General features: G+C 43.0%; 1 protein-coding gene across 1 annotated transcript in view; it reads left to right on the top strand.

Annotated features, from left to right (window-relative positions):
• NRK (Nik related kinase) overlaps positions 1 to 26907 on the top strand; it is a 2110367-nt gene that overhangs the window by 1088557 nt on the left and 994903 nt on the right. The window contains exon 13 of the mRNA XM_044057244.1: positions 21390 to 21539. Coding sequence (XP_043913179.1) covers positions 21390 to 21539 — 150 coding nt within the window. The remainder of the gene's footprint in view (positions 1 to 21389; positions 21540 to 26907) is intronic.

Here is a 26907-nt window from a genome sequence, read left to right on the forward strand (position 1 = left end):
AACACATTTCTCCTGCTCCTAAAGATTGTCAGACTGAATGGTGAGCTTCACTCAAGGCCTACTGAATGTCATTGTCTCTAAAGCCTCCACAGGGGTTTTCTGTTCCTGCTCCTCCTTGGTATGGCCTACGGAGCAGAATTCCTTTGATGATGATGCAGATTCTGATGAAGAGTCCCTCTCTTTTATTATTCTCAAATTACTTCTCTCCTAGATTATCCTGAGGAAGAATATTCCGTTAGTCCTGACTCTTCTTTTGAGGAGATTTCTTTTGGTGAAACTATTTGCAGAATGATGGAGATTTTCAAATCAGACTGTGCTCAGGTGTCTGTTCAGAAGAGGTACTATGAGCTTCTGCAGATGACATCTCCTAGGTTCACTGCTGTTCCTCCTGTTCTTGCTGTCTTTCTTAGGTTCATAGGTTCATAGGTTCATACTAGGCTATCTGCCCAAGGGCATTTATAAGCCTAGCCCATAGTTATGTGGCTTTCGCCACCCCTTTAGTTTGAATAAAAACTATGCCTATCATTTTTCTGTGCCTCTGTCAAGCAGTGACACTGAAGTAATCCCTGGGGTATATCTGCGATCTCCCATCCATTGGTCAAGATTCCTCTTGAACAAGGCCAGCGAGGTGCTCTGCCTCACATGTACCGGGATTTTGTTCCACAGCATAGGGAGTCTCTGGGTGATGAATCTGTCCCTCCAGCACGTTCTATTTATAACCGTGTCAAGGTTTAAGTCTCCGCCCTTGTGGTTCTGAGGGATCTAGATTTTTGAGGTGAAGCATATTCATCAAATCTGGGTTTGACATGGCCTTATATGTCAGGCACAGGTCACCTCTGAGCAAGCGGTATGAGACTGAATAAAGCTGGAGTTCTTTCAGTCGGGCAGCATAAGACATATTTTTGAGACCCTTTATCCTTTTGGTGAGGAACTTTTGGGGCCTTTCAAGCTGCATCAGGTGTCTGGTCAGATACATTCGAGCAGGGCATTGTACTCAATCATAGGTCTAATGAGTGATGAGTACAGGGGGACGATGACCTCCCTTGATCTAGATGTGAATCCCTTCATGATCAGGTAGGCGATATAGAAGGTTTTCCTAACTACTTTAGCAACATGAGTGTCAAACGAAAGACTACTGTCAACTTGGGTCCCCAGATCCCTGATGACTTTTTCTGTGCTCAGTGGATTGTCACCTATATGGTAGCTAGGGGTAACCTTGTTTTTCCCGAAGGGTATGACTATGCATTTTTTGGCGTTTAACTTCAGGCCATGGCTCTGGCACCAGTTATCCGTTTCTGTGAGGCCCTTCTGGAGGATATCTGTGTCAGATGTGTTTTCGACTATGGCCCAGTTTGCAGTCATCTGCAAACTTTGTCAGCCATAACCCTCCTGTGTTTGCTTGTACTTCAGAAAAGTAGATGCCGAACAAGAGTGGACCCAGGACTGAGCCCTGTGGGACACCACTTGTGACAGGCTTTGAGTCTGACATGGCTCCAGCAACTCTGACCCTGTGGGTTCTGTCGCTAGCCAGTTTGCAACCCATCTTGTGATGTATGGGTTTACATTCAAGCTGATGAGTTTTTCGATGATACCTGAGTGGGGTATTGTGTCAAGGCCTTTGCCAGGTCGAGGTAGGCTGTATGGACTGCCTTTCCTCATCAATGGCCTTGGTGACTGTCTCGAAAAAGTCAACCAAGTTTAAGAGGCAGGATCTGCCTTTGACAAAGCCAAACTGGGTTGGATCCAAAGTCTGCAAGTTCCCTATGTCTTTATTTATGAGTTCCATTATGATCCTCTCCATGGCTTTGCAGATAAGGCTTGTCAAGCTAATGGGGCGGTAATTTCCAGGGTCTGTGGAGGCACCGCCTTATGAAGTGGGACCACAGTCGCGTCGCCACTCCTTGGGTACGTATCCTGAGGTGAGGCTAAGATTAAACAGCTGTCCTAACTGTGGGTTTAATTCCTCGTTGAGTTCATGAAGCACACAGCCGGGACACCATCCGGTCCCATGGATGCTGTGTTTTTGCCTTAGTGAGGGCAGTTCTCACCTGGGCGTTGGAGATGTTTGGGGGCTACAATCCTCTGGAATAGATATCTCTCCTTTGGGGAGGGGGAGAAGTTTGCACTGAACCTGTCAGCCAGTATGTTAGCAATGTGTGTAGGTTCAGTAATTTTCACATCATTTTGAACTAATTCTGAGCATATCTGGGAGTTTCCTCCTAGGTTTCTAACATAGCTAAAGAAGGCCTTATGATTGTCTTTAGAGTCCTTGGCGATTTTTCTCTCAAAATTTGCCTTGGATGATTTTATGAGAGCTCTTAGTTTTTACTTATAATGATCAAAGGTGTCTTACCTTTCAAGGATTTTGCTCTATCTTGTAGTAGCTTCCTCCTTTTGTTGTAGAGCTTGTTTATGGCTGGGGTCCACCAGACTGGACGCTTGCCTTTGGTACAGAGAGTCTTAGTTTTGTTTGGGATTGCCTGATCCATGCAGTCCTGTAGGTGCTGGTAGAAGGCATTTGTAAGTGATTCAGCGGTTTGAGTAATGTTTACCACTGGCTCAGGGGCCTTAAAGGAGACCACACTAGTTTTTAGAAGTGTGAAATCGGCTTTTGAGAAGTTTTTCACTGTGGTCCACAATTTGTTTCAGGTGGGGGCGGGATGAGGACCTCCAGCGAGATTAGTTTATGATCTGATCTCACCAGTGAGGGGTATACTTGATCCCATGTTCGTGATGATGAGATCAAGTATGTTTTCACCTCTTGTGGGGATGGTGACTAGTTGTTCCATGGCATTTGAGTTTATGAACTCCAGGAATCTTTGGGTTAGAGTGTTCGGGCTTGAGTAGTGTTCCCAGTCTATATTAGGGTAGTTGAAGTCACCTAGTATGATGGTGTTTGGAGATACATTTATCCCCTCCAATGTTTTCAGGAAGGCTATGTGAGGTTCCTGAGTTTGAGAGGGTGGCCTGTAACATGCTACAAATTGCAGAGCAGTCTTGCCTATGGTTAATTGCACCTGGATGGTCTCCGATGCATCGTGCGTTGCCACCAACCTTGAGGTGTGGGTGTCCTTTATGAATATGGACACCCCCCCCTCCTTTCTTGGTGTTGTCCGGATTTTGGGGCCGGAACGTATGATATATGAGGTGAAACCTGTTAGTGCTGGGGTGCTCTCAGGAGCCTTGAACCAGGTTTCTGTCACAGCACAGACATCGATGTTCTCCATATTGAGAAGGGCCTCGAGTGCGTGCATCTTGAGATTGAGACTTCTGGCATTGAGCAGCATTACCCTTAGTTTTTTTTTCCTTTTTGGTGTTCTAGGGTGGTAGGTTTAGATGATGCATTTTCCACAGCTTCCCAGGCTCTGAATTCCTAGCCCTTGCTCCCAAATGCCCTGTTATCTTTTTATAAAGTGCCTGATGACTGTAAGTTTCTTTATAAGTGCCCCTTGGCTTAACCCTTCTGTGATATTAGTTGCCTCTGATAAGCCCTCCAAATTGTTGCCTTCTACTAAGTTGCTTCCCTCTGATAAGGACTGCAGAACCATCATGATTCTAAGGGGAAGGCCTCTGCTCTTTCCTTGCTAGGGACATCTTCGCAATTTGCTCACCATTTCATTAAATGCAGCTATGGTGCAGCTGATGCATCATCTAGGGCTGCTGCTTTTGGTTCTGTTTTTTGGAGATATTCGTGGCTCAGACTTCAACCTTTGCTTGATATCAAGGCTAAACTGATGAATGCTCCACTGGTTAATAAGCATTTGTTTGGTGCTGCTACTGCAGAGTTGTTTAAGTCCCTGCAAGGAAAAGGTAAGGCATTACAGGAATTGAATCATATTTTTGTTTCACCTGTTCCAGAATTTCAAAGGAATTACTGTAACAAGCCTGTCTTTGTTCATAGACTCTCACCTTCCCCAAAGGTAAAAAGGGTGGTAGAAGGGCTGCTCCTGCTAAGGCTACTCAAACTCCTACTCAGAAGCCTCCTTCTCCTTACAAACCAGGTTCTGACTATCCTGTTCTCAGTCTCATTCCCCTTTCTCTGCATCTTTTCTTGTCCTTTCCTCTTTGGTTAAAAGTCACCCAAGACTCCTAGGTTGTGGTCTGGGTTACTACATAGTTTGTAAGTCCCCCCTCCCCTTTTTGGGCATTCCTCAGCCTCCTGACGATTTTCTAGTTTCCCAGGATCTCAAGGATGCTTATCTACACATTACTAATCATCCCCTTTTCAGGAAGTTTGTTTCTGTGTTACTTCCTGACATTTTCTGTTCTCTTCTTTGCACTTGGGCCTTTCTACTGCCCCAAGGGTCTAAACCAAATGCCTTTCTCCTGAATTGCTTCCTGCAGTTTGGGAGGGTTATAGGTCATTCCTTACCTGGAAGACCTGCTCATTCAGGATTCCTTTCCAGAGATTTTACTTCAGCATCTGCACTTTGCTGTTTCTCTCCTGCAAAGCCTGGGGTTTACTGCAAATTTCCAAAAATTATTCCTGACCCACCTCAGGATCATATTTTTTCTGGGGTGCAGGCTCCAAACTGTTCCAATGCTGGCAATCCTGCCTCCTCCCAAGGCTTTAACTCTGATTGCTTTCTTTCAGTCCCTTCTTCCTCTGGCTTCCATTACAGCCAGGCAGATTCTGAGGGCCCTGGGTTACATAGCTTGCACCATTCCTATGCTTCCTCTGACCAAGCTCCATATGAGAAAGCTCCAGTGGTTTCTAAAGTTAGTTTGGCTTCATAGGTTCATACTAGGCTATCTGCCCTAGGGTATTTATAAGCCTAGCCAGAGTGTGTTTGGCTTTCGCCACCCATTTTAAATTAATTTTGCTATGCCCTTTTTTGAGGTTAGTATACTGTGCCTCTGTCTAACAGTGACACAGAAGTAATACCTGGGGTAAACCTATGATCTCACATCCACTCAAGATTCCTCTTGAAGAGAGTCAATGAGGGACTCTGCCTAACTTGGACTGGGATTTTATTCCAGAGTGAAGGGAGCCTCTGGGTTATGAATCTGTCCCTCCAGCATGTCCTATTTATTTCAGTGCTTAGGTTCAAGTCTCTCGAGCACGTGGCTCGATGGGATTTGGATTTTCTGAGGTGCAGCATGTCCATTAATTCCGGGTTGGACATGGCTTTATACGTCAGGCACAGATCGCCTCTGAGCAGGCGGTATGCCACTGAGTAGAGCTGGAGTTTCTTTAACCGGGCAGCATATGGCATCTGTTTGAGCCTTTTGATCCTCTTGGTGTGGTACTTTTGGGGTCTTCCCAGTTGCTGCAGGTGTCTGGTAAGGTACATCCCAAAAGGGGCATTGTACTCAATTATGGACCTGATGAGGGATGAGTAAAGAGGCACTATGACCTCTCCTGATCTAGATGTGAATCCCTTCATGATTAGGTGGGCTATATAAAATATTTTTCTAACCACTTTGGCCACGTGGTTGTCAAATGAGAGATTGCTATCAACTTGGGTCCCCAGGTCCCTAATTACTTATGTACTTAATGGATTTCCACCTATGTGGTAATTTGTGGGCACTTTGTTTTTGCCAAAGGGGATGACTATACACTTTTTGGCGTTTACCTTGAGGCCATGGCTCTGGCACCAGTTGTCTGTTTCTATGAGGCCCTTTTGGAGGATGCTTGTGTCGGCTGGAGAGTCGATTATGGCACCCAGTTTGCAGTCATCTGCGAACTTGGTCAGCCACAGTCCTTCCGTGTTGGCCTGTACCTCCGAGAAATATATACCGAACAAGAGAGGTCCCAGGACTGAGCCTTGTGGGATGCCACTTGTAACTGGTTTGGAGTCTGACATGGCTCCAGCAATTCTAACCATGTGGGTTCTGTCCTTAAGCCAGTTTGCAACCCATCTAGTGACATAGGGGTTTATATTTAAGCTGGTGAGCTTATCTATAATGCCCGAGTGGGGTATTGTATCGAAGGCTTTTGCGAGGTCCAGGTAGGTTGTGTGGACCACCTTCCCCTCGTCAATGGCCTTGGTGACTGTTTCAAAGAAATCGACCAGGTTTAAGAGGCAGGATCTGCCCTTAAAGCCGAACTGGGTAGGATCCAGTGTCTGTAGGTCCCCAATATCTTTATTTATGAGGTCCATGATGATCCTTTCCATAGCTTTGCAGACCAAGCTAGTCAGACTTATGGGGCAATAGTTTCCAGGATCCGTTGAGGCACCACCTTTGTGGAGAGGGACCACTGTTGCTGTACGCCACTGTTTGGGTACATATCCTGTAGTAAGGCTGTGATTGAACAGTAGTTTTAGTTTTAGGTTTGGGTTTAGCTCTTCTTGGAGTTCATGTAGGAAGCAGCCCGGGACACCGTCTGGTCCCATTGATGCTGTGTTTTTTGCTTTGGAGAGGACGGCTCTTACCTGAGCATCTGAGATGTCAGGGGGGCAGCACTCTGCTGGGATAGATATTTGCCCTTTTGGTGAGGAAGGGGGGGGGGTTTGCGCTGAACCTGTCAGCTAGCATGTTGGCAATGTCTGTGGGTTTGGTGTATTTTTTGTAATTTTGGACTAATTCTGAGCATATCTGGGAATTCCCACCCAGGTTCCTAACATAACTAAAGAAAGCCTTGTGATTATCCTTAGTGTCCTGTGCAATTTTTCTCTCGAAGCTGGCCTTAGACGATTTTATGAATGCCCATAGTTTTTAGCTAATACTGATCAGAGATGCCTTCCCTTTTTGGGATTTTACTCTCTCATGTAGTAGCTTCCTCTTTCTATTGTATAGTTTGTTTATGGCTGGGGTCCACCAGACAGGACGTCTGCCTTTGGAGGATTGGGTCTTGGTTTATTTGGAATTGCATGATCCATGCATTCCTGAAGGTGTTCATAGAATGCGTTTATAAAGGGTTCTGCGGTCTGGGCCGTATTTTACACAGGCCCGGGGGCTTTTAAGGATTCCACCTCGGTTTTGAGGAGTGTGAAATTTGCTTTAGAGAAGTTTTTCACTGTGGTTTTCTGGGCAGGGGGTGGGGTCGGGATGTGAATATCCAGTGAGATTAGTTTATGGTCTGATCTTACCAGTGAGGGATACACTTCTGGTCTGGAGCATAAAGTCCCCATGTTGGTGTTGATCAGGTCCAGTATGTTTTCCCCTCTTGTGGGAGTGGTAACAAGTTGTTCCATAGCATTTGAGTTTATAAATTCTAGGAACCTTTGGGCTAGGGTGCTGGAGCTAGAGTAATGCTCCCAGTCTATGTTTGGGTAGTTGAAGTCGCCCAATATAATGGTGTTTGGAGAGGCCTTCATATTTTCCAGTGTTCTCAGGAAGGCCGAGTGGGGTTCCTGGGTTTGGGAGGGTGGTCTATAGCAGGCTATAAACTGGAAGGCAGTTTTACCCACTGTTAGTTGCACATGGATAGTCTCTGATGCCTCGTGCCACCAACTTGGAGGTGTGGGTATCTTTGAAGATTATTGATACTCCCCCTCCTTTTGTGGTTCGGTCCAAGTTTTGGGGCCGAAAAGCATGGTATGAGGTATAACCTGGTAGTGCTGGGGTGCTCTCGGGAGCCTTGAACCAGGTTTCTGTTACTGCACAGATATCGATGTTCTCCATGCTAAGGAGAGTTTCGAGTGCGTGCATCTTGAGGTTTAGACTTCTGGCGTTGAGTAGCATTACTCTTAGTTTCTTATCCCTTGTGATACCTATGGAGGTGGGTTTGTCTTTTGAGCCTTGCCTAAAATAGGCACTATGGGGGTAGCAAGAGCCTTTGCCAATATCCGAAAGCCCAGGGGTGACAGGTGCAAGCCGTCCCTAACGAAGCATCGTGGCTTGTCGAGCATGTCATCCCAGGCTGACAGGCATTGGATCCCCTTTGAATGACACCAATACTTAAGCCAGTTGTTGAAATTGATCATCTTGTCTTCATATTGTGGCATCATTCTTGGTGAGGGTAAGATGCTATTCATGGTCAGGGTCATACCGGCCTGGGCTACATGCTCAGAGAGCTCCTCTGTCTCTTTTCATGTAGTCCAGGGAGGTACGTCTCAGGTCATTCACACCAGCATGGACAATGACTGAGTCATATTTGTACATGCCTTGGAGTGACCTGAGTGCTTGTGATATGTGGCGGATCCTAGCGCTGACAGGCAGCTCACCGTGACCTTCTCCTTGTTCAGCCTGGTGAGCGGGATATCAGTGTGCCTGACGATAGTCACCTATTACAAGTGTATCAGGTGTGTTGTTTAGCCTTAAGGGCTGTGACTGTTCGGCACACTGGCTTTGTGAGCTATGTGTTGCACATGTTTTGTTTTGTGGTAGCGGTTGCTTGGGTGTCTGCTTTGGAGGTCTCTGCTGCTTAGGCAGATTTTTATTTTAGAGCCTCCGAGTATCTTTTTGTGTGTTTATGTTTGGTTTGCTGTCGTGGTAGGTCTGTGTGAGACTGGAATTGTAGTGAGTGTGTTTTCCTTCTCCTCCTGACTGGTTACGCCAGTACTGAGTTGAGAGAGCTTAGCCTCCAGTTTGGCTATATAGTTGCATCTCTCACATGTGTTGGAATTTGTTGGGAGGAAGAGAGGGTTGTCTGTGTACATGAGACAGTTGTAACATTGCCTCAAGATTCCCAGATTCACTAGCTGGACTGGAGAGGAGATTGACAACTGACTTTTGGAGATGCTAGAATAGTATTGGGAATTCCTTTATAATTGAAAAAAAGGGCTAGTGGGGAACAAGGTACTCAAGGGAAGTTTGTGAGGGTGTAGTGCTTTTCATTTTTTTAGTGCTGACTTGTATAATTGCTTTAGTGAGCAAGTGCCAGGTAACTTAAATGCAATGTGTTACAGGTAACTTAAATGCAAAAACGACAAACAGTAACTTTCTTTAAAGTGAAACAAGGAAATAAGTACAGTAAGCAATGCAGATATCACTAGTGATCCACAGAAGTGCTGAAAAGCCGCATTTTAGGTGGAATTAGCTTTTCATGGAAATAAACAACAAGCATACAAACAAAGCTAGATTCAGCAGGCCTGGATCTAGTCTATGATACAGCAAACAAGGAGTACCAGTTACAGTAAGAAGCAGTTCAAATATGCAGGCACTATAAGCCTTTAACCAGAAATTCCCAGCTCAGAAGGGCAGAGTCCAGCCTCTCCTCCCACAAGAGTGCAGACCACGAACCCTCTTAATGTAAAATAACTGGCCTGAAGCACAAGTGCTTAAACCAGAATTAATACACTTTTAGAATAACAGACACTGAGCCCTCAATCAGCAGTTCCCAACTTAGAAGGATGTAAGCTACCTGTTCTTCCACTATAGTGCAGACCACAAACCTTCCTAATGTAAAACAACTGGTCTGAAACCCAAGTGCTTAAACTAAAAGGCTTAGGATGAGTTACACCAAGCAGTAATAAATACAAATGAGTACTTTTAAGATGACGCAAAAGCAAAATAAAGTAGGAAGAAACACAAATCAAGTAAAAGCAGATACATTTTTTTTTTTTAGTGGAAAGAGAGAAAGGAGTAGCAGAAACTAAGCTGATTGGCCTTCTCAAATGTTCTCAGTGTATTGGGTAGAATGAGGTAATGACACTAGACTGGGAGGAGGGTCCCAAATCAAATTTACACTAGGGGCGGGCAACTGCAAAGCCACCAACTATAAAAACACTATACCAACAGGGAGGGAGAGTGGGAAACTGCAGAAATGTTTCTCTCAGCTGAAAATCAGCAGTGAGCCTTTAAATGAAAGTTTTAAACAGCTAAAGGAGCCTCTAGAAAAAGAGTTTAACTGCAACAAGTTATCAGAAATTAACAGTCCAACACATGCTTAATAAAAGTGGACAATTTCCAGTTAATACCTCACACACAGTGAAACTAGCTAGAAAAATACACAGTACACAGTGCTATAAAGAAAGAAATAAAGAACAAAATAAACAAAAAACAGAATACTTAATGTTATATATTATAGCTCCGAGTTTCCTCAGTGTTCTTCCTTCGATCAGTTCAGTGTCAAATGCATTTCCATCCTTTGGATTTTGTAGTCCCTCTTCTTCCATACCTCATATTGAAACTTCAGTGGTGAATTTATCAGTTGCCCCTCAGTCCAGGGCTTCCTTTTCAACCTCCTATCCCATCTGAGGAACTCTTCGCAGGTGCCTCAAATGTAGGATAGGAAGCCTCCTTTGGTTCTCTGAAACTGCAGGGCTTTTGATCTCTGACAAAAGAAAGGCCACATCAATGTCAGATGAGAACTGCTCTTCTGGCTCTTCAGGCTTTTCATTCTCTCTTTTCTTCCATGGCCTCTCAGGATTCTTACAGACAATACGACACTGATGTGGTCTGTCAGCAAGTGGGGGGTGGGGGAGACAAAGTCTTATCTCCTGTACAGATTAGCCCTTCAGGTTTGGAATCTAGCTATCCAGTATCAGGTGACCCTTCAGGCAGTTTACATTCCCTTGGATCGGAACATAGTGTCAGATTCTCTGAGCAGATCCATAACACAGTCCCACAAGTGGATGCTTCACAGGGATGTGCTTCTGGACATTGTCCACCAGTGGGCTACTCCTCAAGTAGATCTCTCTGCCTCCTTTCTGAACAGAGAACTTCCTCTATTTTGCCCCAGGGTCCCATGTCCTCTGGCCTGGATAGTGGATGCCCGCTCTTTTTCTTGGAAGGGGTAGTTTCTTTATGGCTTCCCTCCCCTTCCTCTCATTCTGAAGGTCCTTTTCAAGATAAACCAGGATGCTGCCACAATCTTGCTGGTGACACCCTTTTGGCCCATACAGCAGTGATTCCCTCTTTTGCATTTAGCCAAGAGCAATCATCACAAGTCAAAGGAGTCTCTCCTCCAGCTCCCCCAGTCCACTCTTCTACTGACATTGTGGATGATAGGGTTTTGATCCCCTTCAGACACCTTTTTTGTGATTATGCACTTTGGCTCCTGCAGGAGGCCAAGGAAGCCCACTACTAGAAAATCTTGTTTGTCCAAATGGAAGAGATTTTTTGTTTGGTGTCTTTCTCATAACCTGGATCCACTTACTGTGGATGTTCCTTTGGTTGTCTCTTATTTGTGTGACTTGCTCAATGCTGGGTTGGCATATTCTTCGGTTCAGTCCCACCTATCAGCGCTGTCTGCTTCACTGCCTTTGACTGCCCCTTTGGCAACTAGATTTGAGGCCAAATAGTTTCTTAAAGACATCCTTCACATTAGGCCTCCCAGGAAGCCTGTCCCTCCTTCATGGGACCTTGTTTCAGAAAAATTGACTCAGGCTCCTTTTGAGACTGCTGCTTCAGCTTCTTTATAGCGTTGCTGTTTGAAGACTGTTCTTCTTTTGGCCCTTGCTTCTGCCAGATGACTGTCTGAGCTGCAAGCTCTTCTGGCTGTTCCTCTTTTTTATTTCTTCATAAGGTCATGGTGTCCCTTCGTACTAATCCTTTTATGCCCAAGGTGGTTACTGAGTTCTCTGAATCAGTCTATTCATTTGCCCACTTTTTTCCCTTCTCCACAGTCTGCTGCTGAGAAGATTTTGCACACCTTGGATTTGCATAGACAACTCCGATATTATTTGCATAAGACCAAAGCTTTCCATAAATCTGATTAGCTTTTTGTTTCTTTTCATCCTAGGTCTTTAGGTTTGTTTTCCAAGGAAAGTATTTCTTCTTGGATATCTAAAGCCATTTCTTTTTGTTTTATTTATTTCCATTTGTTTACTGGGAGAGACCATCTGGGCTAGCCCGTTTTCAACGGAAGCCTGGGTAGAAAAGCTCTACAGATACAGAATTGTAATAGTACAAAAGACAATTTGAGGAATACATTTTGGTGTACATTATCAAATTAGAATAAGAATTTGTCATGGGAGGAGCCTTCCTCCTCCTTTTAAGGCTCATTGTACTAGGGTGTGGCTTCTTCTGGTGCTTTTTTCAAGTGTTTAGATACTAACTCTGTTCTTGATGCAGCTACCTGGACTTCTGTACATTTACCAAGTACTATAAGTTGGATGAGATATCCAGGGCTAGAGCTGGTTTTGCTTGGACCATCTCTCATGGGTTCCTAGAGGGCTCTGATGGTTCTTCCTCCTCCCTCTTTTCTTCCTGAGCTTTCGCACTCTACCTATTGTAAGAAATATTGCAACACTGAAATAGAAGGGCATAGTACAGTTGTGTAAAATCTTACCATAATAGTAGATGCCCTTCTGTTCCCAGTTGCAGTATTCACTCACTCATCTCCCTGGTTCTTTTCCCTTTGGATGTGCTTGTTACCTCTTTTATCCTTGAACTAGTGTTCCTACTGGGGTACTCGGTTCTAAGGATGGTATGTCCGGATGTCACCTTTATGCCCTACACTGCACACGGAGAGCATACTTATGATGTACGGTGTACCCTTAGCAACCTAAAAACTTTGGTATACTGGCCGGACATCAGGTTGTCCTTGGAAGGGGCTCCCTGTTGTAAGGACTACTGCAACATTGAAGAGAAGGACATATCCCATTATGTTAAGATGTCACAATTGTACTTTCCCAGTTACCTCCTCCTTCCTCATCACACCTCCCTTTGCCATCTACCTGAGGAAAAGTCTTTGGAGTCTGCTTGGGGTATAAAAATACCTATGCAAACACTTCCAAGCAAAAAATCCTAAATATTCTAGACTTACATATTTGGGAGCTATTCTTGTGTCCTCCCCTTGTTTCCTTGTGAATTGCTTATCCATTCTCTCTTTCCAATGTTTTCTACCCTCCACTGATAGATTCCTATAGATGTTGTGCAATATTTTATATGCCCTGCTAATCAACCCAGTCCTATAAAACTCTGCCAGAGCAGGTCTTTCACTTAGGATTCCCAAATCCATTTATTTTTGTTTACAGACTATCAATCCCTGATAGGAAAGCAGTCTCTAGCCTGCAGTTCAAATGTCGTCTTGGCTTCTTCTAATTCTGTTACCTTTCCTTTTCTAGTTATTTGATCCCAATACCTTGGTTCCTTTGCCAGTTTTCTCCAGTAAATTCTGCACCCTCTTGCCTCTACTTTGCACCCCTAATTACAGCCATCCCAATTGGCAAAACCTCCTTTCTCCATTCTCATGTTGGCTTAGTTCTTAGAATACTCTCTGCCACTTTACGAATACAATATTCTTTATGGCTGCCTTTCTCCTTAAGGATCCGCATCCAAAATCTCACTCTCTCCTTGTTTCTTGAAGCTCCCCCATGCATCATCATCCCTTTCCACTTCGAAATATAGCTTTCTGTTTGTGTTGTGTATGAGCCTTAACTGTGTCGCTCTAAAATATCCCTTCAAATCAGATAATCCTAAATCACCATGTTATAATGGAAAGATAACTTGCCCCTTGCCCCTTCCCCTCCCAAATAAAATCCTTCAACTCTATTAATTACTGTCCACAACATCTCTTGTTGATAAAAATATGCCTGATCTGTGTATAAAACAGGACTAAAATGTTTTCACTGCTTGCATTTTGCTACCCATATGCAAAAACAAGTGCTTCCAGTTTCTCAGTTTTTGTACTATTTTTTGTCTAGTCTCTTCCCATACTCCTAAATACTTTGTTTTACCATGTCCCCATGAATATGGGTATTACTGAACCAAGTCATGTGTGGGTACGTAGTTGACAGCTATAAACTTTGATGTGATGTTCTCTCTCTTTCATTCTTAACTGGTTGTGTTCAGAACCGATCCTCTGTTCCGACTCGGCCTTTTAAAAAGCTTGAGGTCTTCCACTAGCTCGTGGCTGAAAAGCCCTATCTCATCATGCCCTAGGAAAGCTCCCCAGATCTCGTTTGCCGCTAAACAAGATCGGCTGCTTCCATACTGCCTCTGGCGAAGTGGAATTTTCTTCCTCTCTTTTTGGATAATTGTCAGATAATTAATATAAATATATTTCTTGTGTTTTATTAGATAGATTTACTAGATTAGTGTGTTTACTTCTGTTTTTTTTTTTTGCTGCTGTTTACTTCTCTAGGCCTTTTCCCTTCCCTATCCCAGATTAAACTTTATATTTCCTAAGCCCATTTTTAGTTAGGGGGCTTTTCATTTAGTTTTATTAACAGGCTCATTTAAGTTAGGGAGCTGTTGTGAACTTGAGGTTTTTTTCCTTTTGTTTCCCTTTGATTACCACACAGACTCAATTAAATTAGAGGGCTGCCATTGCCCATTACAGGGTTTTTTCTTCCCTTCCTAACTTTCTTTCTTAACCTTAGGTAGATTTGTTTAACCTAGAGAACTGCCTTTGTTCTGTTCTAATTTGAAGAGCTTTTGCCTGAGTGTTTTTTAGATTGTTAAAAAAAAAAAAAAAATATATATATATATATATATATATATATATATATATATATATATATATTCCGTTGTAGTAATTAGCTGCTGTGTTATTTACAGCTATAATGTCTGAGGATCCTAAGGAAACTAAACCCTCTTGGTTCAAGAAATGTGGGAAATGTCATCAGAAAATGTCAGTAACTAATGGTCACACTATTTGTTTGTACTGTCTTGGAGCATTTCACTTACAGGAGTCCTGTGCAGTCACTCCTTTAGCCATAGAGTTCTGTTTGAAAGAATAAACTTATTTGGAGAGGTTTGCTGAAGCAATTGAGAATGATCAGGGTTTTTCAAAATTGGCAAAATCTCCCCCTTCAAAATCCAGAAAGTCGGGGAAGAGGTCAAGTGCTCAGTTGGAGCCAGCAAAAGTGTCATCTCTGGCCCCGAAAACTGTTGGGCCCGAAAAACCTACTACCTCAGTTCCTTCTGTGTCAGTGCAGTTTCATTTACGGAGCCGGTTTCTCCCACTTTGAGATCGCCTTTGTGATAGTCTGCTAGATCTCCTGCTCCCTTCTATCTATCCTCCAGGAGCCTCTCTGATGATGATGTGGATTGTTTGGTGCGTAGGCTTCTAAGGACACCGGCGCTAGCTAAACGGTTATTGGCTCCAACCCAGGGGGATTTGGAATGGACCAAGACTACCCTTTCAACATCAATTCTTCCTCAGATATGATCTGGAACCTTGGAGTGGGAATATCTTGAACTGATTGTAGTGGTACTGTCGGAGTCCAGGCCTATCCCAGGATCTTCAGTTCTGACTTCTGCTCCGACATCCTCGATTCCATCTGTACTTGAGAAGTCTAGGAGGTGATGCTGTCTGCTCGGGTCCATGGAGGAACGCGAGATCGGACAGTTGTCGGATCCAAACTTGCGCCTCGGGCTTCAGTGCAGTGCAGGTGAGCTTGGCTCCATCTGCCTCAGAGCCAACCCCTTGGATTTGTGAATGCCATCTGGTTCCTTGGAGCTGGGAGTTTCCTTGGACCAGGGGTGGGGGGGGGGGTCGAGGTGATGAGGAGAGTGCTGCCTCCACAGACAAGTCCTCTCTCAGGTCGAAACATTCTTCTTCCAAAGGCATCAGTGTCTGTCACAGCACTACTGGTTCCACAGAGACGTGGAGACCCTAATCCTCAGGATGCCCCACTGGGTGAACCCATCTCTTCCAAAACATCTCCAGAATACCCTTCTGAAGAGGTCCCTTGGAAGAGTCTATGCAAGAGGAAGGATTTAGACTCCCCAGAGGAGTCCCATTACATCTGATACAGATCTTGATGAGTCAGAAGGGTCTCCACAGTCGCCCTCTGAGGATGTCTCCTTCGCAGACATCCTGGAAATACTTAGAGAGGTGGCTGGAACCCCATCAACCCATCTGAGGAGGAGAGCATATACCCGAAGGCTTTTGAGTCTCTCCGTTCCACCACTTGGGTGTCTCTGCCTTTCGACAAACTTATAGACCTAGTTTGCCGAAAGGTATGGGAGTCTCCAGACTCAGTGGAGCCCATTCCTTGGAGGCCAGATAAATTCATAATGTCACCTACGGATAACATTTTCTTACAAAGGGAGTCCCAGTAGATGCTATGGTGGTGGTGGCTGTGGCGGCCACCAAAAAGGAGCTTTCAGAGACTTCTTCTTTTGTCCATTCACCGAACAAGGAGTCTCATACAATGGACAGATAAGGAAAATGCACCTTTTCTTCAGCGACCTTTGCACTTAGATCCCTGAATTATCTTACCCATTTTACCAGACTTCAGAGAGATCTCCTGAAGGAGCTAGGAGATGCTCTCCAAGGTTTAGTAGCTGAAGGGATGTCAGAGAAGGTTTTCTCTCCGCTCTCCACTTTAAATTCAGTGGTCAACTCCTCCATGAGACTCGGTTCATATGCAGAGGATAGAGCAAATAGGGTAGCGGGATCAGAAATTTCCCTAAGGAGACATTCTTGGATGCACTTGTGTGACTTTGCGGAGCCCTTTAAATCTTCTTTTAACTACCCTTTTGATGGCTCGTCCCTGTTCAGACCAAAAGTCAAAGACACACACTGACCAGGTGTGAATAAGAAGGAAAAACTGTCTGCCATGGGGGGGGGTCTGTTTTTCCCTACCTTCTAGACCTTATCCAAAAAGTCAAAAGGGAGGAATAATGTGGTTCTGAAAATCCCAGATAGCTTTCCAAGACACATGTGGTGATTTTCCCCCCAGGGGCAGAGGGTGAAGCAGTAATGGAAGATGGCAGCCACGTAGCACAGGGGGGTCCGCACAATCAGGGCAACAAGGAATCTTTCCTTGGTAAGCCCTTTCAGTGCTCCTGAAAGGAGGCCCGCCTGTCCATCTCTGGGGGCATTTGGGGGTCGCTTATCTTTGTACCCAGAAACCTGGCTAAAAATAACAAAAGACAACTGTGTACAAAGCATCATATCCAAAGGCTAGTCCATTGCCTTTTCTTTTCCTGTCCTAAATATAAAAAAAAATCCCAGATGTTTCACCCAGTCAAAGGGGAAGAGGCAACTATAGAAATACAAAGGCTACAAGAAAGAGTCCTTCAGACAGTCCTCGCAGACCAAACAGGATCCGGAACTTACTCGAGGTTCTTTTTAGTTCCAAAGAAAACAGGGGACTGGAGACCCATCCTGGATTAGAGCAAATTAAACAAGTCAGTAAGAAAGTCGAAGTTCCGGATGGTAACAATGCAGTTAATACTCCCTTTTCTGGGACAAGACAATTGGATGTGCTCTATAGACCTCTAGGATGCGTACTACTACATATAAATGGGCAGGCAATCGAGGAGTCATTTGCACTCTCTGCTGGGAGCCAGTCACTACAAGTTTCAAGCTCTGCCCTTTGGTCTCAGCATGTTCACAAAGTGTATGGCAGTGGTCATGGCTCACTTGAGATACCTAAGATTCAGAGTGTTTCCCTACCTAGACTACTGGCTCCTAACCGCCACCACTGAGCATCTACTAATGAAAGCAAGACACACCACCTTATAGCTCTGCTCTCACCTAGGAATCACAATAAATTACAAAAAATCTGCCTTGTTGCCATCTCAACGTATTGTTTTTATAGGAGCACATCTAGATAGAACAAAAATGATGGTAAAACTTCCTCCCGAAAGAGTCAACAACCTACTTTACAAAAAAGAAGTAAAAGCAAGAACAGTCCTGAAAATCTTGGAGACTATGGCAGCAACAATAATCGTGATTCCTTTAGTATGTCTGCATTTAAGAATCCTCCAATGGCTAGTATTCACTCAGTGCTCCATGCAGGAACCACCCATGTCCCACCAAATTATGATAATGGAATCTTGCAAAAAAGACCTTTGTTGGTGGCTTCATTCCACTTGTATGACATTAGGTCGACCTTTTGTTCTCCCACAACCTTTAACCACAGTGACCATAGACGCTTCCCAGGTAGTGGGGGGGGGCAAGATCATGAGGCCCATTTGCACATCAATGTCCTATAGATGAGCCCGGTGCTTCTAGTGTTGCAAACACTTCAGGACGCTCTTCCGCTGGGAACTATTGCAATACAGACAGACATGTCATTTGTGTGATACATAAAAAAGGTGGGACCTGGTCTTACCCCTTTGTTGGGAGGCCCTGAGAAGTATGGCAGTGGGCAACCTCCTCCCAACACTTTTTGATAGCAATGCACATCCTGGGGAAAGCCAACATGATAGCACACAAACTCACAGAGCGATTCTGATGCCTCAAGAGTGGTGCCTAAAACAAGAAATAGCAGAAATAATTTTCCACAAATGGGGCCAGCCTTGCTGTGATCTTTTTGCCAAGTCCATGAATGCCAAGTGCAGCAACTACCTTGCCCTAATCCCCCCCCCCTCCGGGGGTGTCACCAAGGGATGCACTTCTTCATGATTGGCCCTTGGGTCTCCTGTATGCTTTTCCTCCCTTTCCATTAATACCCAAAGTTCTCCAGAAAGCCAGTTCCTTGGGAAGAAATGTAATTCTCGTTGCCCCACACTGGCATATCAAATCTGGTTCCCCTTCCTTTGGCCACATCTCCAGGAGGAGCAGTGGATTCTGGACCCAGTTCCGGACCTTCTGACTCGTACAACAGGGATGCTCCACCCCTTCCTTCAAACCCTCAAATTGACAGCTTGGCTTCTCAGATTCCAAACATAGCCAGGCTCCCTGACCTTTCTCCATCGGTAAAATGTATCTTGATCTCTTCTCATAAGGCTTCAACTAGGAAATTATAAATGAGTTAAATGGAAAAGATTCTCTTATTGGGCCTTAAATAATAGCATTGACCCTTTCTCTGCCCCTATAGCTTCCATTCTTGAATTCTTAGCAAAGCTATTTAATGAAGGTGCAGCTGCAGCTACGATTTGAGTTCAGTTAGCAGCGATATCTAATTTCCGCCTGGGTGAATCCGGGCCCAGTGTGATGTCCCACAGACTTTGCAAGGTGTTTTTTAAGGGCACTATCTTAAGACCACCCATAAAAGCCCCTCCAGCACCATGGGACCTAAACTTTGTCTTATCACGGTTGATTCTCCCCCATTTGAACCTGCATCATTCTGTGATCTGAAGTATTTGACTTAGAAGACGATTCTGTTGATAGCCATCACTTCTGCTAGAAGAGTTTCAGAACTACAAGCGTTGTCAATGAAGCCCCCCAAATGCTTTTCCATAAAGATAAAATATCCCTACAAACAAACCCATCTTTTCTACCCGAAGTATACTCTGAATCTAATTTGAACCAATCCATAGAACTACCATTTTTCCCCCAACTATGGCAACAAGACAGAATATATGCTACACCAACTAGATGTGCATAGACCACTACGATTCTACTTACATAGGACAAAGGATTTCAGAAAATCTGACCAATTATTTGTATCATTTTCAAATCTAAGAAAGGTACTTTTATGTCTAAAGTCACACTTTCGAAATAGATATCAGATTGTACTACTTTCACTTTTGTAAATCTCAAAACAAAGAACTCCCCAGCAAAGTAAAGGGTCATTCTACAAGAGCGATAGCAACCTCTTCTGCTTTTCGGGCGAGACTACCAATTGATACCATTTGTGCTGCAGCAACATGGGAAAGGCCTCATACCTCTATCCCTCATTACAAAGTGGATTTGGCCTGTAGGAACGGGCCTCTTTTGGGTCCACTGTTCTGAAGAATATTCTCCCTTGATCCACCCAAGAAAGATGGTGCTAGGGACGCTGTCCCAACCAGTTAAGAATGAAGGCGAGATAGAACATCATCACATAAAGAAGTTATGTATTCACCATTCCATTCCATGTGTGTTGTTCATCTCACCTTCAATCTTACATCCCACCCTCCTTTCCCCCAGCCATTGGCTCCTGGAGTACCGAGCGGTTGCAATTGATAGATAATGATGTTAAGTTGTCTATCTCGCCTTCATTCCTGCTGGTTGGGTTCGGAGACTATCCTCGGCTCCGACCTGGCCATCTTCAAAAGCTCGAGAGCTGCTTACTGGCTCGAGGCCCCCCTATTATATCCCATGATGCCTGGCGCTAGATACCCAGATCTCGTTTGGTAAGTCTAACTGCAGACATAATAATAACAATAACAGGAATCCTGTCCTAGAATGCGTAAATCCTACTGGAGAGACTACTAGTCAGAAGGAATAGCCAGAGAAGACTCAGCCAGTGAGAAAAACATAGGGAACTCTTCTCGGTCTACTAGGATAGGGGGATGGAGGGTGGGACGCAAGAAAGAAGGCGAGAAGAAGACAACTAACATGGAACGTTATGGTAGGTACATAACTTCTTAATGTTAAGTTGTCTATCTTGCCTTCATTCTTGCTGGTTGGGACAAGCGTCCCTAGCACCTCAATCCTGGGTGGCTCATCGGAACAGACTCTTCAGAACAGTGGAACCAAAATCGGCTCCGAACCCAACCAGCAAGAAAGAAGGCGAGCAGAAGACAACTAACATGGAACATTATGGTAGGTACATAACTTCTTATTCTTTGACCTTTTTCATTGCTCTTTGAGTTACCATATAGTTCTTTTAGTATCTGTTACATCAGCAAACAAGTTCTGGGGAGCCTTCCTAGGGCATGATGGATAGGGTTTTTCAGCCATGAGGTAGTGGAAGACCTCGAGGTTTGTAAAACCTAGGATCAGTTCTGAACCCAACCAGTTAAGAATGAAGGCAAGATGAACAACACACATGGAATGTTATGGTGAGTACATAACTTCATTTTTTACCCTCATTAATTTTATATCCCGAAAAGACTTGAAACTGTCTCAGAATGTTCCACAACACTGATGTCCCTTTCTGGCTTTATCAGGTTCAGAATATTGTCTGCAAATAAAGCCAAGTTTTCTTGATTACCATACCAGTTATATAATTGAATTACTGAGTCCCTTATTTTCTTTGCCAGTGGCTCTAAATATAATGCAAATAAAGAGAAATAGGACACTTTTGCCTGGTTCTTCTTTTCAGACACAACTCATCAGAGAGGATCCCTCTTAATTAATTTTTGCCTCTTATACCGCATGTACCCTCCTAATTAATCTTATTTTTATCAGGTAATGCAAATGCTTCCATTGCCCTACTTATCAAATCCCAGTTGCTTACTCTGTCAGATGCTTTCTGTGCATCAAGACCCAGCAACAAAAGTGGTATTTTCTTAACGTTATGCTTCCTTCTGGATCATCATTGTTTTATTTATGTCAAATGTTTGTCTCCCTTCTACAAAACCACATTGATCCACATCTGTCAATTTTGGCACCCCTTTGCCATTCTTTTAGCTATTGTGGACATAAACAGTTTATAATTATTGTTTAAAACTGAAATGAGTGTGTATGAAGCTGGATCTGATGGATCTTTCCTTCTTTAGTTATTATAGCCACAACAGCTGTCTTCCTGGATGTTGGTGCCTCCCCCATAAAATACTACCAAACAAAATCTTACAGATTTTTATCACATTCTTCCTCCTGGAATACTGGTGTTGATGTTGTTTTACTTGATTACAGGTTTATGTTTAATTTGCATCATCTTACTGTTCGGAAAAGTGTCTTCAAGTTTGTTTGTTTTTTATTTGATTCTAACATCACCACTGTAGTAACGTCTTCAGAGTAACATGCTTTAGTTTCAGTATTCTGTTTTTCTTTGCTTTTTTAGCGTCAGAAACAAGAGCAGGAACTGAAAAGACAAAATGAATGTGTATTCAGGTGTCCAGAGCAGAAGGAAATGCAGAGTAAAGAAGAGAACAAAAATGCTGATCGTGAAAAACTGAGAGCAATAGAGGGGCAGAAGGCAGAAAGGAAACGGGTATGAATATGCAGATTGCATATATCTGTTCTGTTTATAGTGAGTGGCAAGAGACAAACAGACTGTCAGGGAAATGTGTCAGAATGTCATAAGTACTTCAGCACAATCAATGCCTCTAAAGAGGTTTGATCTTTTAATGAATTTGGAAGTACAACCTAATCTTGCTTCTCTGATTTAATTGAGGACTGAACTCATCGAGTTAAACTGGTCTGGATTAAGCTCTCAGAAAAAACTTTGAATACATGTCTTCTTGCACATCTGGGGGGGGGGGTTGGGGTCAGACTTCCCCCACCCACAAACACACTTGAATCCGCACACAATGAGCTTTATATGTACACCAACTCTACAGTTGCACAAACGTGAAGAAGGGGAAGTCTTCCAAATCAAAGGATTTTCTGCTGGAGTACACTTATAAACCACACTGGGAGTGATTTGCTGTTGAAAACACCAATTGGAAATGTCAGCATCAAAGATTAAAACTCAGTGAGTGAAATGTTCACTGATCTTAAACTTTTGGTAAGTGTACAGAAGCCCCTAATATTGCAGTTTACTACAGAGGATTCAGGCTAAGGGCTACTAGTAATCTTCATCCTGTAGTCCTCGGTCAACATTCATTTGCCTAAAACTTAATCAGACAGTGCTTCTGGGTCAACCCCATAAAAGACACTGAAGACTTGTAGGTTTACTCAGTCATCACACTGGTAAAATAGATAGTAGGGTTTTTAGATCTCATTCACTTGGCATTCTTTGGTCATAGCAGTAATAAGTGTCTCACTTGTTCTTCACCTGGGTTTGTATTTGTTATTTATGCTATTGATTATGCTTTGTTCCAGAAGGCTAACAATTTCTGTAGCATCACTTTCCTTAAGAATGTTGGTCAGTAATCTCTCTTATGACATAATATATTAAGCGTAAATTATTTGACTTGTAACACTATAAATCAACATTTTATTTTGACTGCTTGATGAAAGTGATGGATGCAGCATCTAGTTTACGCTGGCATAGATGGTAATCCCAAGTCTCCCACAGAGATGACCTTTTGAAGCTTTTTATCAAGTCTATGCAGTTATTTCTCTATCACCCCTGTCCTTATCTTCACCTGTTACTGTCTTTCTTACCTTAGATGCTGTTTGCTGAAGAAGTACTCTAGCTCCCTCTGTTAGGTCATATGCTTGTAGTCTGTATGACTACTGTAGTACATCATGGAGCTTGCCAATGCATTCATGTAACATTCAGCTTAGAACATGTGGTAGGTACTGGTCTGGTCTTCATTTTCCTATTAATAAAGACTACAAAATAGCCGTAAAGCAATGTGGGGGATTTTGGAAAGTCTCAGCCGTAGAACTTCAGTGTAGCCTTTATAAAAAGTTAATTATATATATATATATATATATATATATATATATATATATATATATATATATATAATTAGTGGTCATTCTTCAAGAAGACTTGTGAAGTAGGTCCATCTCGTAAGCTTTCTCCTAGTTTACTCAGCATCTGGCTAAAACAAAAAAATCAGCTGTCATCCTCCTAGACCCCCATACCCTTGTGAACATTGTTGGTATCTTTTGAGGCTGAGTGTCATGCTATTGAGTTCTGTACTCTTTCCTACTTTTCACACTGTCTGAATGTCTTCCTTACAACTGTTGCAGGAAATTTGCAGCATACCCTGCCAATATAAAGAAAGAAGAAGAAAAAAAAATGATTAAGCTTCACATGTGCCCATGTAGTTATTGTCTAACAAACTTGCCAAGTCTGTTTATGCTTCTTTACCCAGCAACTTTAGCTTTTGCCATTGACAGTGGTTCTGCAGTCCCAGATATGCTGTGTGCTACTACCAGCAAATAGCTATCCGATTTCGATTTCTAGCATCTTCTAGCAACAGCAAATTAGTAAAAGGCAAGAGGTGAACCTGTACAGCTATAGTTTTTGCTGCCCTACTGGTCTACAAGATGTAATAAGATAAATTATTAGCAACAGCATAGGCAGTCTAAAAGTCCTGGACCCAGGCCAGTTTGTTAAATGCAGATCTTGAACTGGTTGGGTTTCTTTGAAAATGTCACTGCATTAGACTCAGGCAGATCAGTTCACACTGTCTACATGGACCTAACCAAGTCCATTGATACCATCCCACATTCTGGCATTATCAACAAGCTAGTCAAAGTAAATGTAAATCTGTATCTTACCACTAGATAGCAAACTGACTAACTGATGGAATTAGTGTGTGAGGCACGCAGTCGTTGAAAAATATAGTTACCAGTGATAACCCTTAAGGGTCAGTCCTAGGGCCACTTCTCTTGGTTATTTACTTCTCTGATGTCAAGGCTCACATGAAGGACCTGTAGTTTGGTGAGGACTGCAAATTGGAGCAGTCATTAACTCCCCATCTGACTTCCAGATTCATCTGAAGGAACTAACACACACCAATAAGTTGTGTCTGGACTGTGGCCAAATGTAGCAGTGTTCTTAGGCAAAATTGAGCATCCATGTACCTACCACCCCTTTGAAAGTTAACTCTGTTATTATTGGCTAGGGAGTTTTTGTTGACAATGTGCTGAGCTTTGATTACCATGTATTTACTGTTGTTAGACAATCCTTTTACCTTGCCAAGACTAATCACTGCATGTATATGTTCATTATACTCACTGCTTCAGTTGATATTAGATATATGGGTTGCATCCTTCCCCAAGATAAAACTAACCAGCTTCACAAAGCTCTGGTTCTCTCCCATGCCTACACACTGATTGCTGATTTACCACTGATTTCCCTACAAGGGGCTAGCCAGAGTGTAGACAGTTTGAGTACTTAATTGACTCTCTGCGCAGAAGCAGCTCTGAGGTTTCATTGAAGTAGTAACTGTTTCAAACTTCATTTTTTTGATGGTAAATCTCCTTCCACACACAAATTATTGCCCTTTTAAGAAAATTTGTATATCTTTTATTTTATGACTAAAATTGGTATTTCCCATGAAGAAACCAGCATTTCTACAATATTGGAAACTTTCTGTCAGAGACTGATGTTTTTGTTACAGGGCTTGTTTTTCAATATTGGGTGCTAATTCTGTGGTAAAGATGTACCCCTTCTGTGGAATTTTAATTGTGTAGGTTTTAATGACTTAGTATTTTACAGGGCAGGAAAAGTATTATAACTTGAATGCTTTTGTACACTTTGTGACAACTTACCTTCTGTTTACCAAGGCACTTCAGAAAAGAGGCTTTGAGTTCTGACAGATATTTGTGTACTACTTGTGCTGTACTTTTAAAAAGGACTGAGTGACAAAGTGTAAGTGTGTATGCTGCTTGTGAACACGTGTCTGACAGCTTACTTCCAGCCGACTCATTCCCAGTAGCTCTTATCCAGCATTCAGGCCTTTTCCTCGACTACAGCATGGGTGCTTACTCCATTCCTGCTGGCTTTTCTCCTGACGTACCTAAGGGTCATTTTGCATATATCCCACTGGCTTACATGGTGTCACACAGTGAAATCTCTAGCCTGGCTTTTTTTTTTTTTTTTGCAATTTTTGCTGAATGGTTTGTGTGACCTTTTTAGCCTTTGGTTTAAAAAGAAAAAAAATTAAGATGCTTTTGCCACTACTGCAGGTTGAGACAGTGCCTCAGCCATCTGGTATAGTCTCTTTAGCCATGTCATCTGTGGCTGTTAGTTTATGATCTGGGCAAGGGGGAACCATCTTTATTGGGTCTGGGGGATATTCTAGGAGGTTTTTCTCAGGGATTCTTTCAGGAAAAGGGGACAGTCTAGTCCTTCAGTATTACTGTGTCAGCAGTCTTTCCCCCATTCCCTCCTCCCCATATATCTCTAAATCTATCCTAGAACTGGCTGTCAGTATCACCCCTTAAATTATATCAGACACTTGGATGCTAAAAGTGGTTCAGGAGGGTTACAGTTGGCACTTGATATATACATACCTCTTTTCGGGGAAAGCCATCCCACCCGCCAAACAGTTTTGTCCTCTGGTTCTACCACACTTGCTTGAACCTAGGATTCATCGAGCCAGTGCCTTTAGATCAAATGGGGACAGGCTTTTATTCCAGAATGTTTCTGGTTAAAAAGAAAAAGCTGTCATGGAGGTCGGTTTTAGATCTTTCATTTCTCAAGCTGTTTGTGAAATTACCAAGATTAAAATGCTGACCCTTCAGAGTCTGTTACTGGTGTTTTCTCATTTGAGTTTTATGGTAAATTTAGATAGAAAGGATGCTTATCACATCCATATAGTCACAGCCTTCAGACATTTTCTGAGACTGTGTGTCTCGGTCACGTTAATAGTTCTTTGTATTACACTTTGGGTTATCTGCAGCTCCAAGGGTGTTTATAAAGTGTCTAGCTCCAGTGAAAGTGCATTGCAGATTGCAAGACATTGATATATTTCCTTATTTAGACAACTTACTTAACTTTGCAGAGTCTTTTCCCAGAAGTCAGGAGTCCTTAAAATGAGTTTCTATCTCCTTATCAGTCTAAAGTTCCAACTAAAGGTTCAGAAATTTTTCTTCACTCTTTTACACAGGATTGTGTTTCGAGGTGCCTTCTAGACACTTCTCTGGAAACTTTCCTGAGCTTTTCCAATCGGTATCAGGCTTTGACAAGTGTAGCTCATGGTCCTGGTGTTCATTGCTTCTATGAGTTTCATGATTCCTTTTAGCAGGTTATGCATGTGAAAAATTCAGTGTTTAAAAAGACACATGGATGCAACATATTCTTATCCTCTAGAATTTCTGATTCCAATTTTGTGCTTTGTCAAAAAGGAAATGCTCTGGTGGAGACAGCAAATGTCTCTTAAATCCAGGTCTCTCCTTTTTTCCTCCTGTCCCTGAGGTTTCTGTAAAAGCAGACACCTCAAATGTTGCTTTTCGACTAGTTTCTATGGATGTAAAAGTGCAAGGCCTATGGAACTCTTTGAGGCAGATCAAAGCACAAAAATCTCAGAAATGTTAGCTGTGTTCTACATTATAAAATCTCTTCATATGTAGACCCCAGGACCATTACAGATAACATTACAGTTATGTTTTACATAAATGGGGGGCACCAAGTCTTACTCTTTGTGCAGACTGACTATGATAGTGTGGGAGGAAGCACTTAACCAAACCTCTTGTATTCCAGCACAGTAAATTGTAGTGGCAGACAAGCTGACCAGGACAAACCCTCTTAAATGGAAATGGAATGAAGGGGTTTTCTAGGAAGTGATCCACTGGTTGAGGACACCTCAAAGAGATCTGTTTGCTTCCTTTCAAATCCAGGATTTCTTGCAGGCAGACCTGGATAATAGATGTATTCTCATTCCCATGGTCAGGAATGTTCCTTTATGCATATTCAGTCCTTTCCAGGATAATTCTGAAGATTCATGTGCCAT

The sequence above is a fragment of the Protopterus annectens genome, chromosome 15.part0 (assembly GCF_019279795.1).
Source record: "Protopterus annectens isolate FY-2018-M chromosome 15.part0, PAN1.0, whole genome shotgun sequence".
Lineage (NCBI taxonomy): Eukaryota > Metazoa > Chordata > Ceratodontiformes > Protopteridae > Protopterus > Protopterus annectens.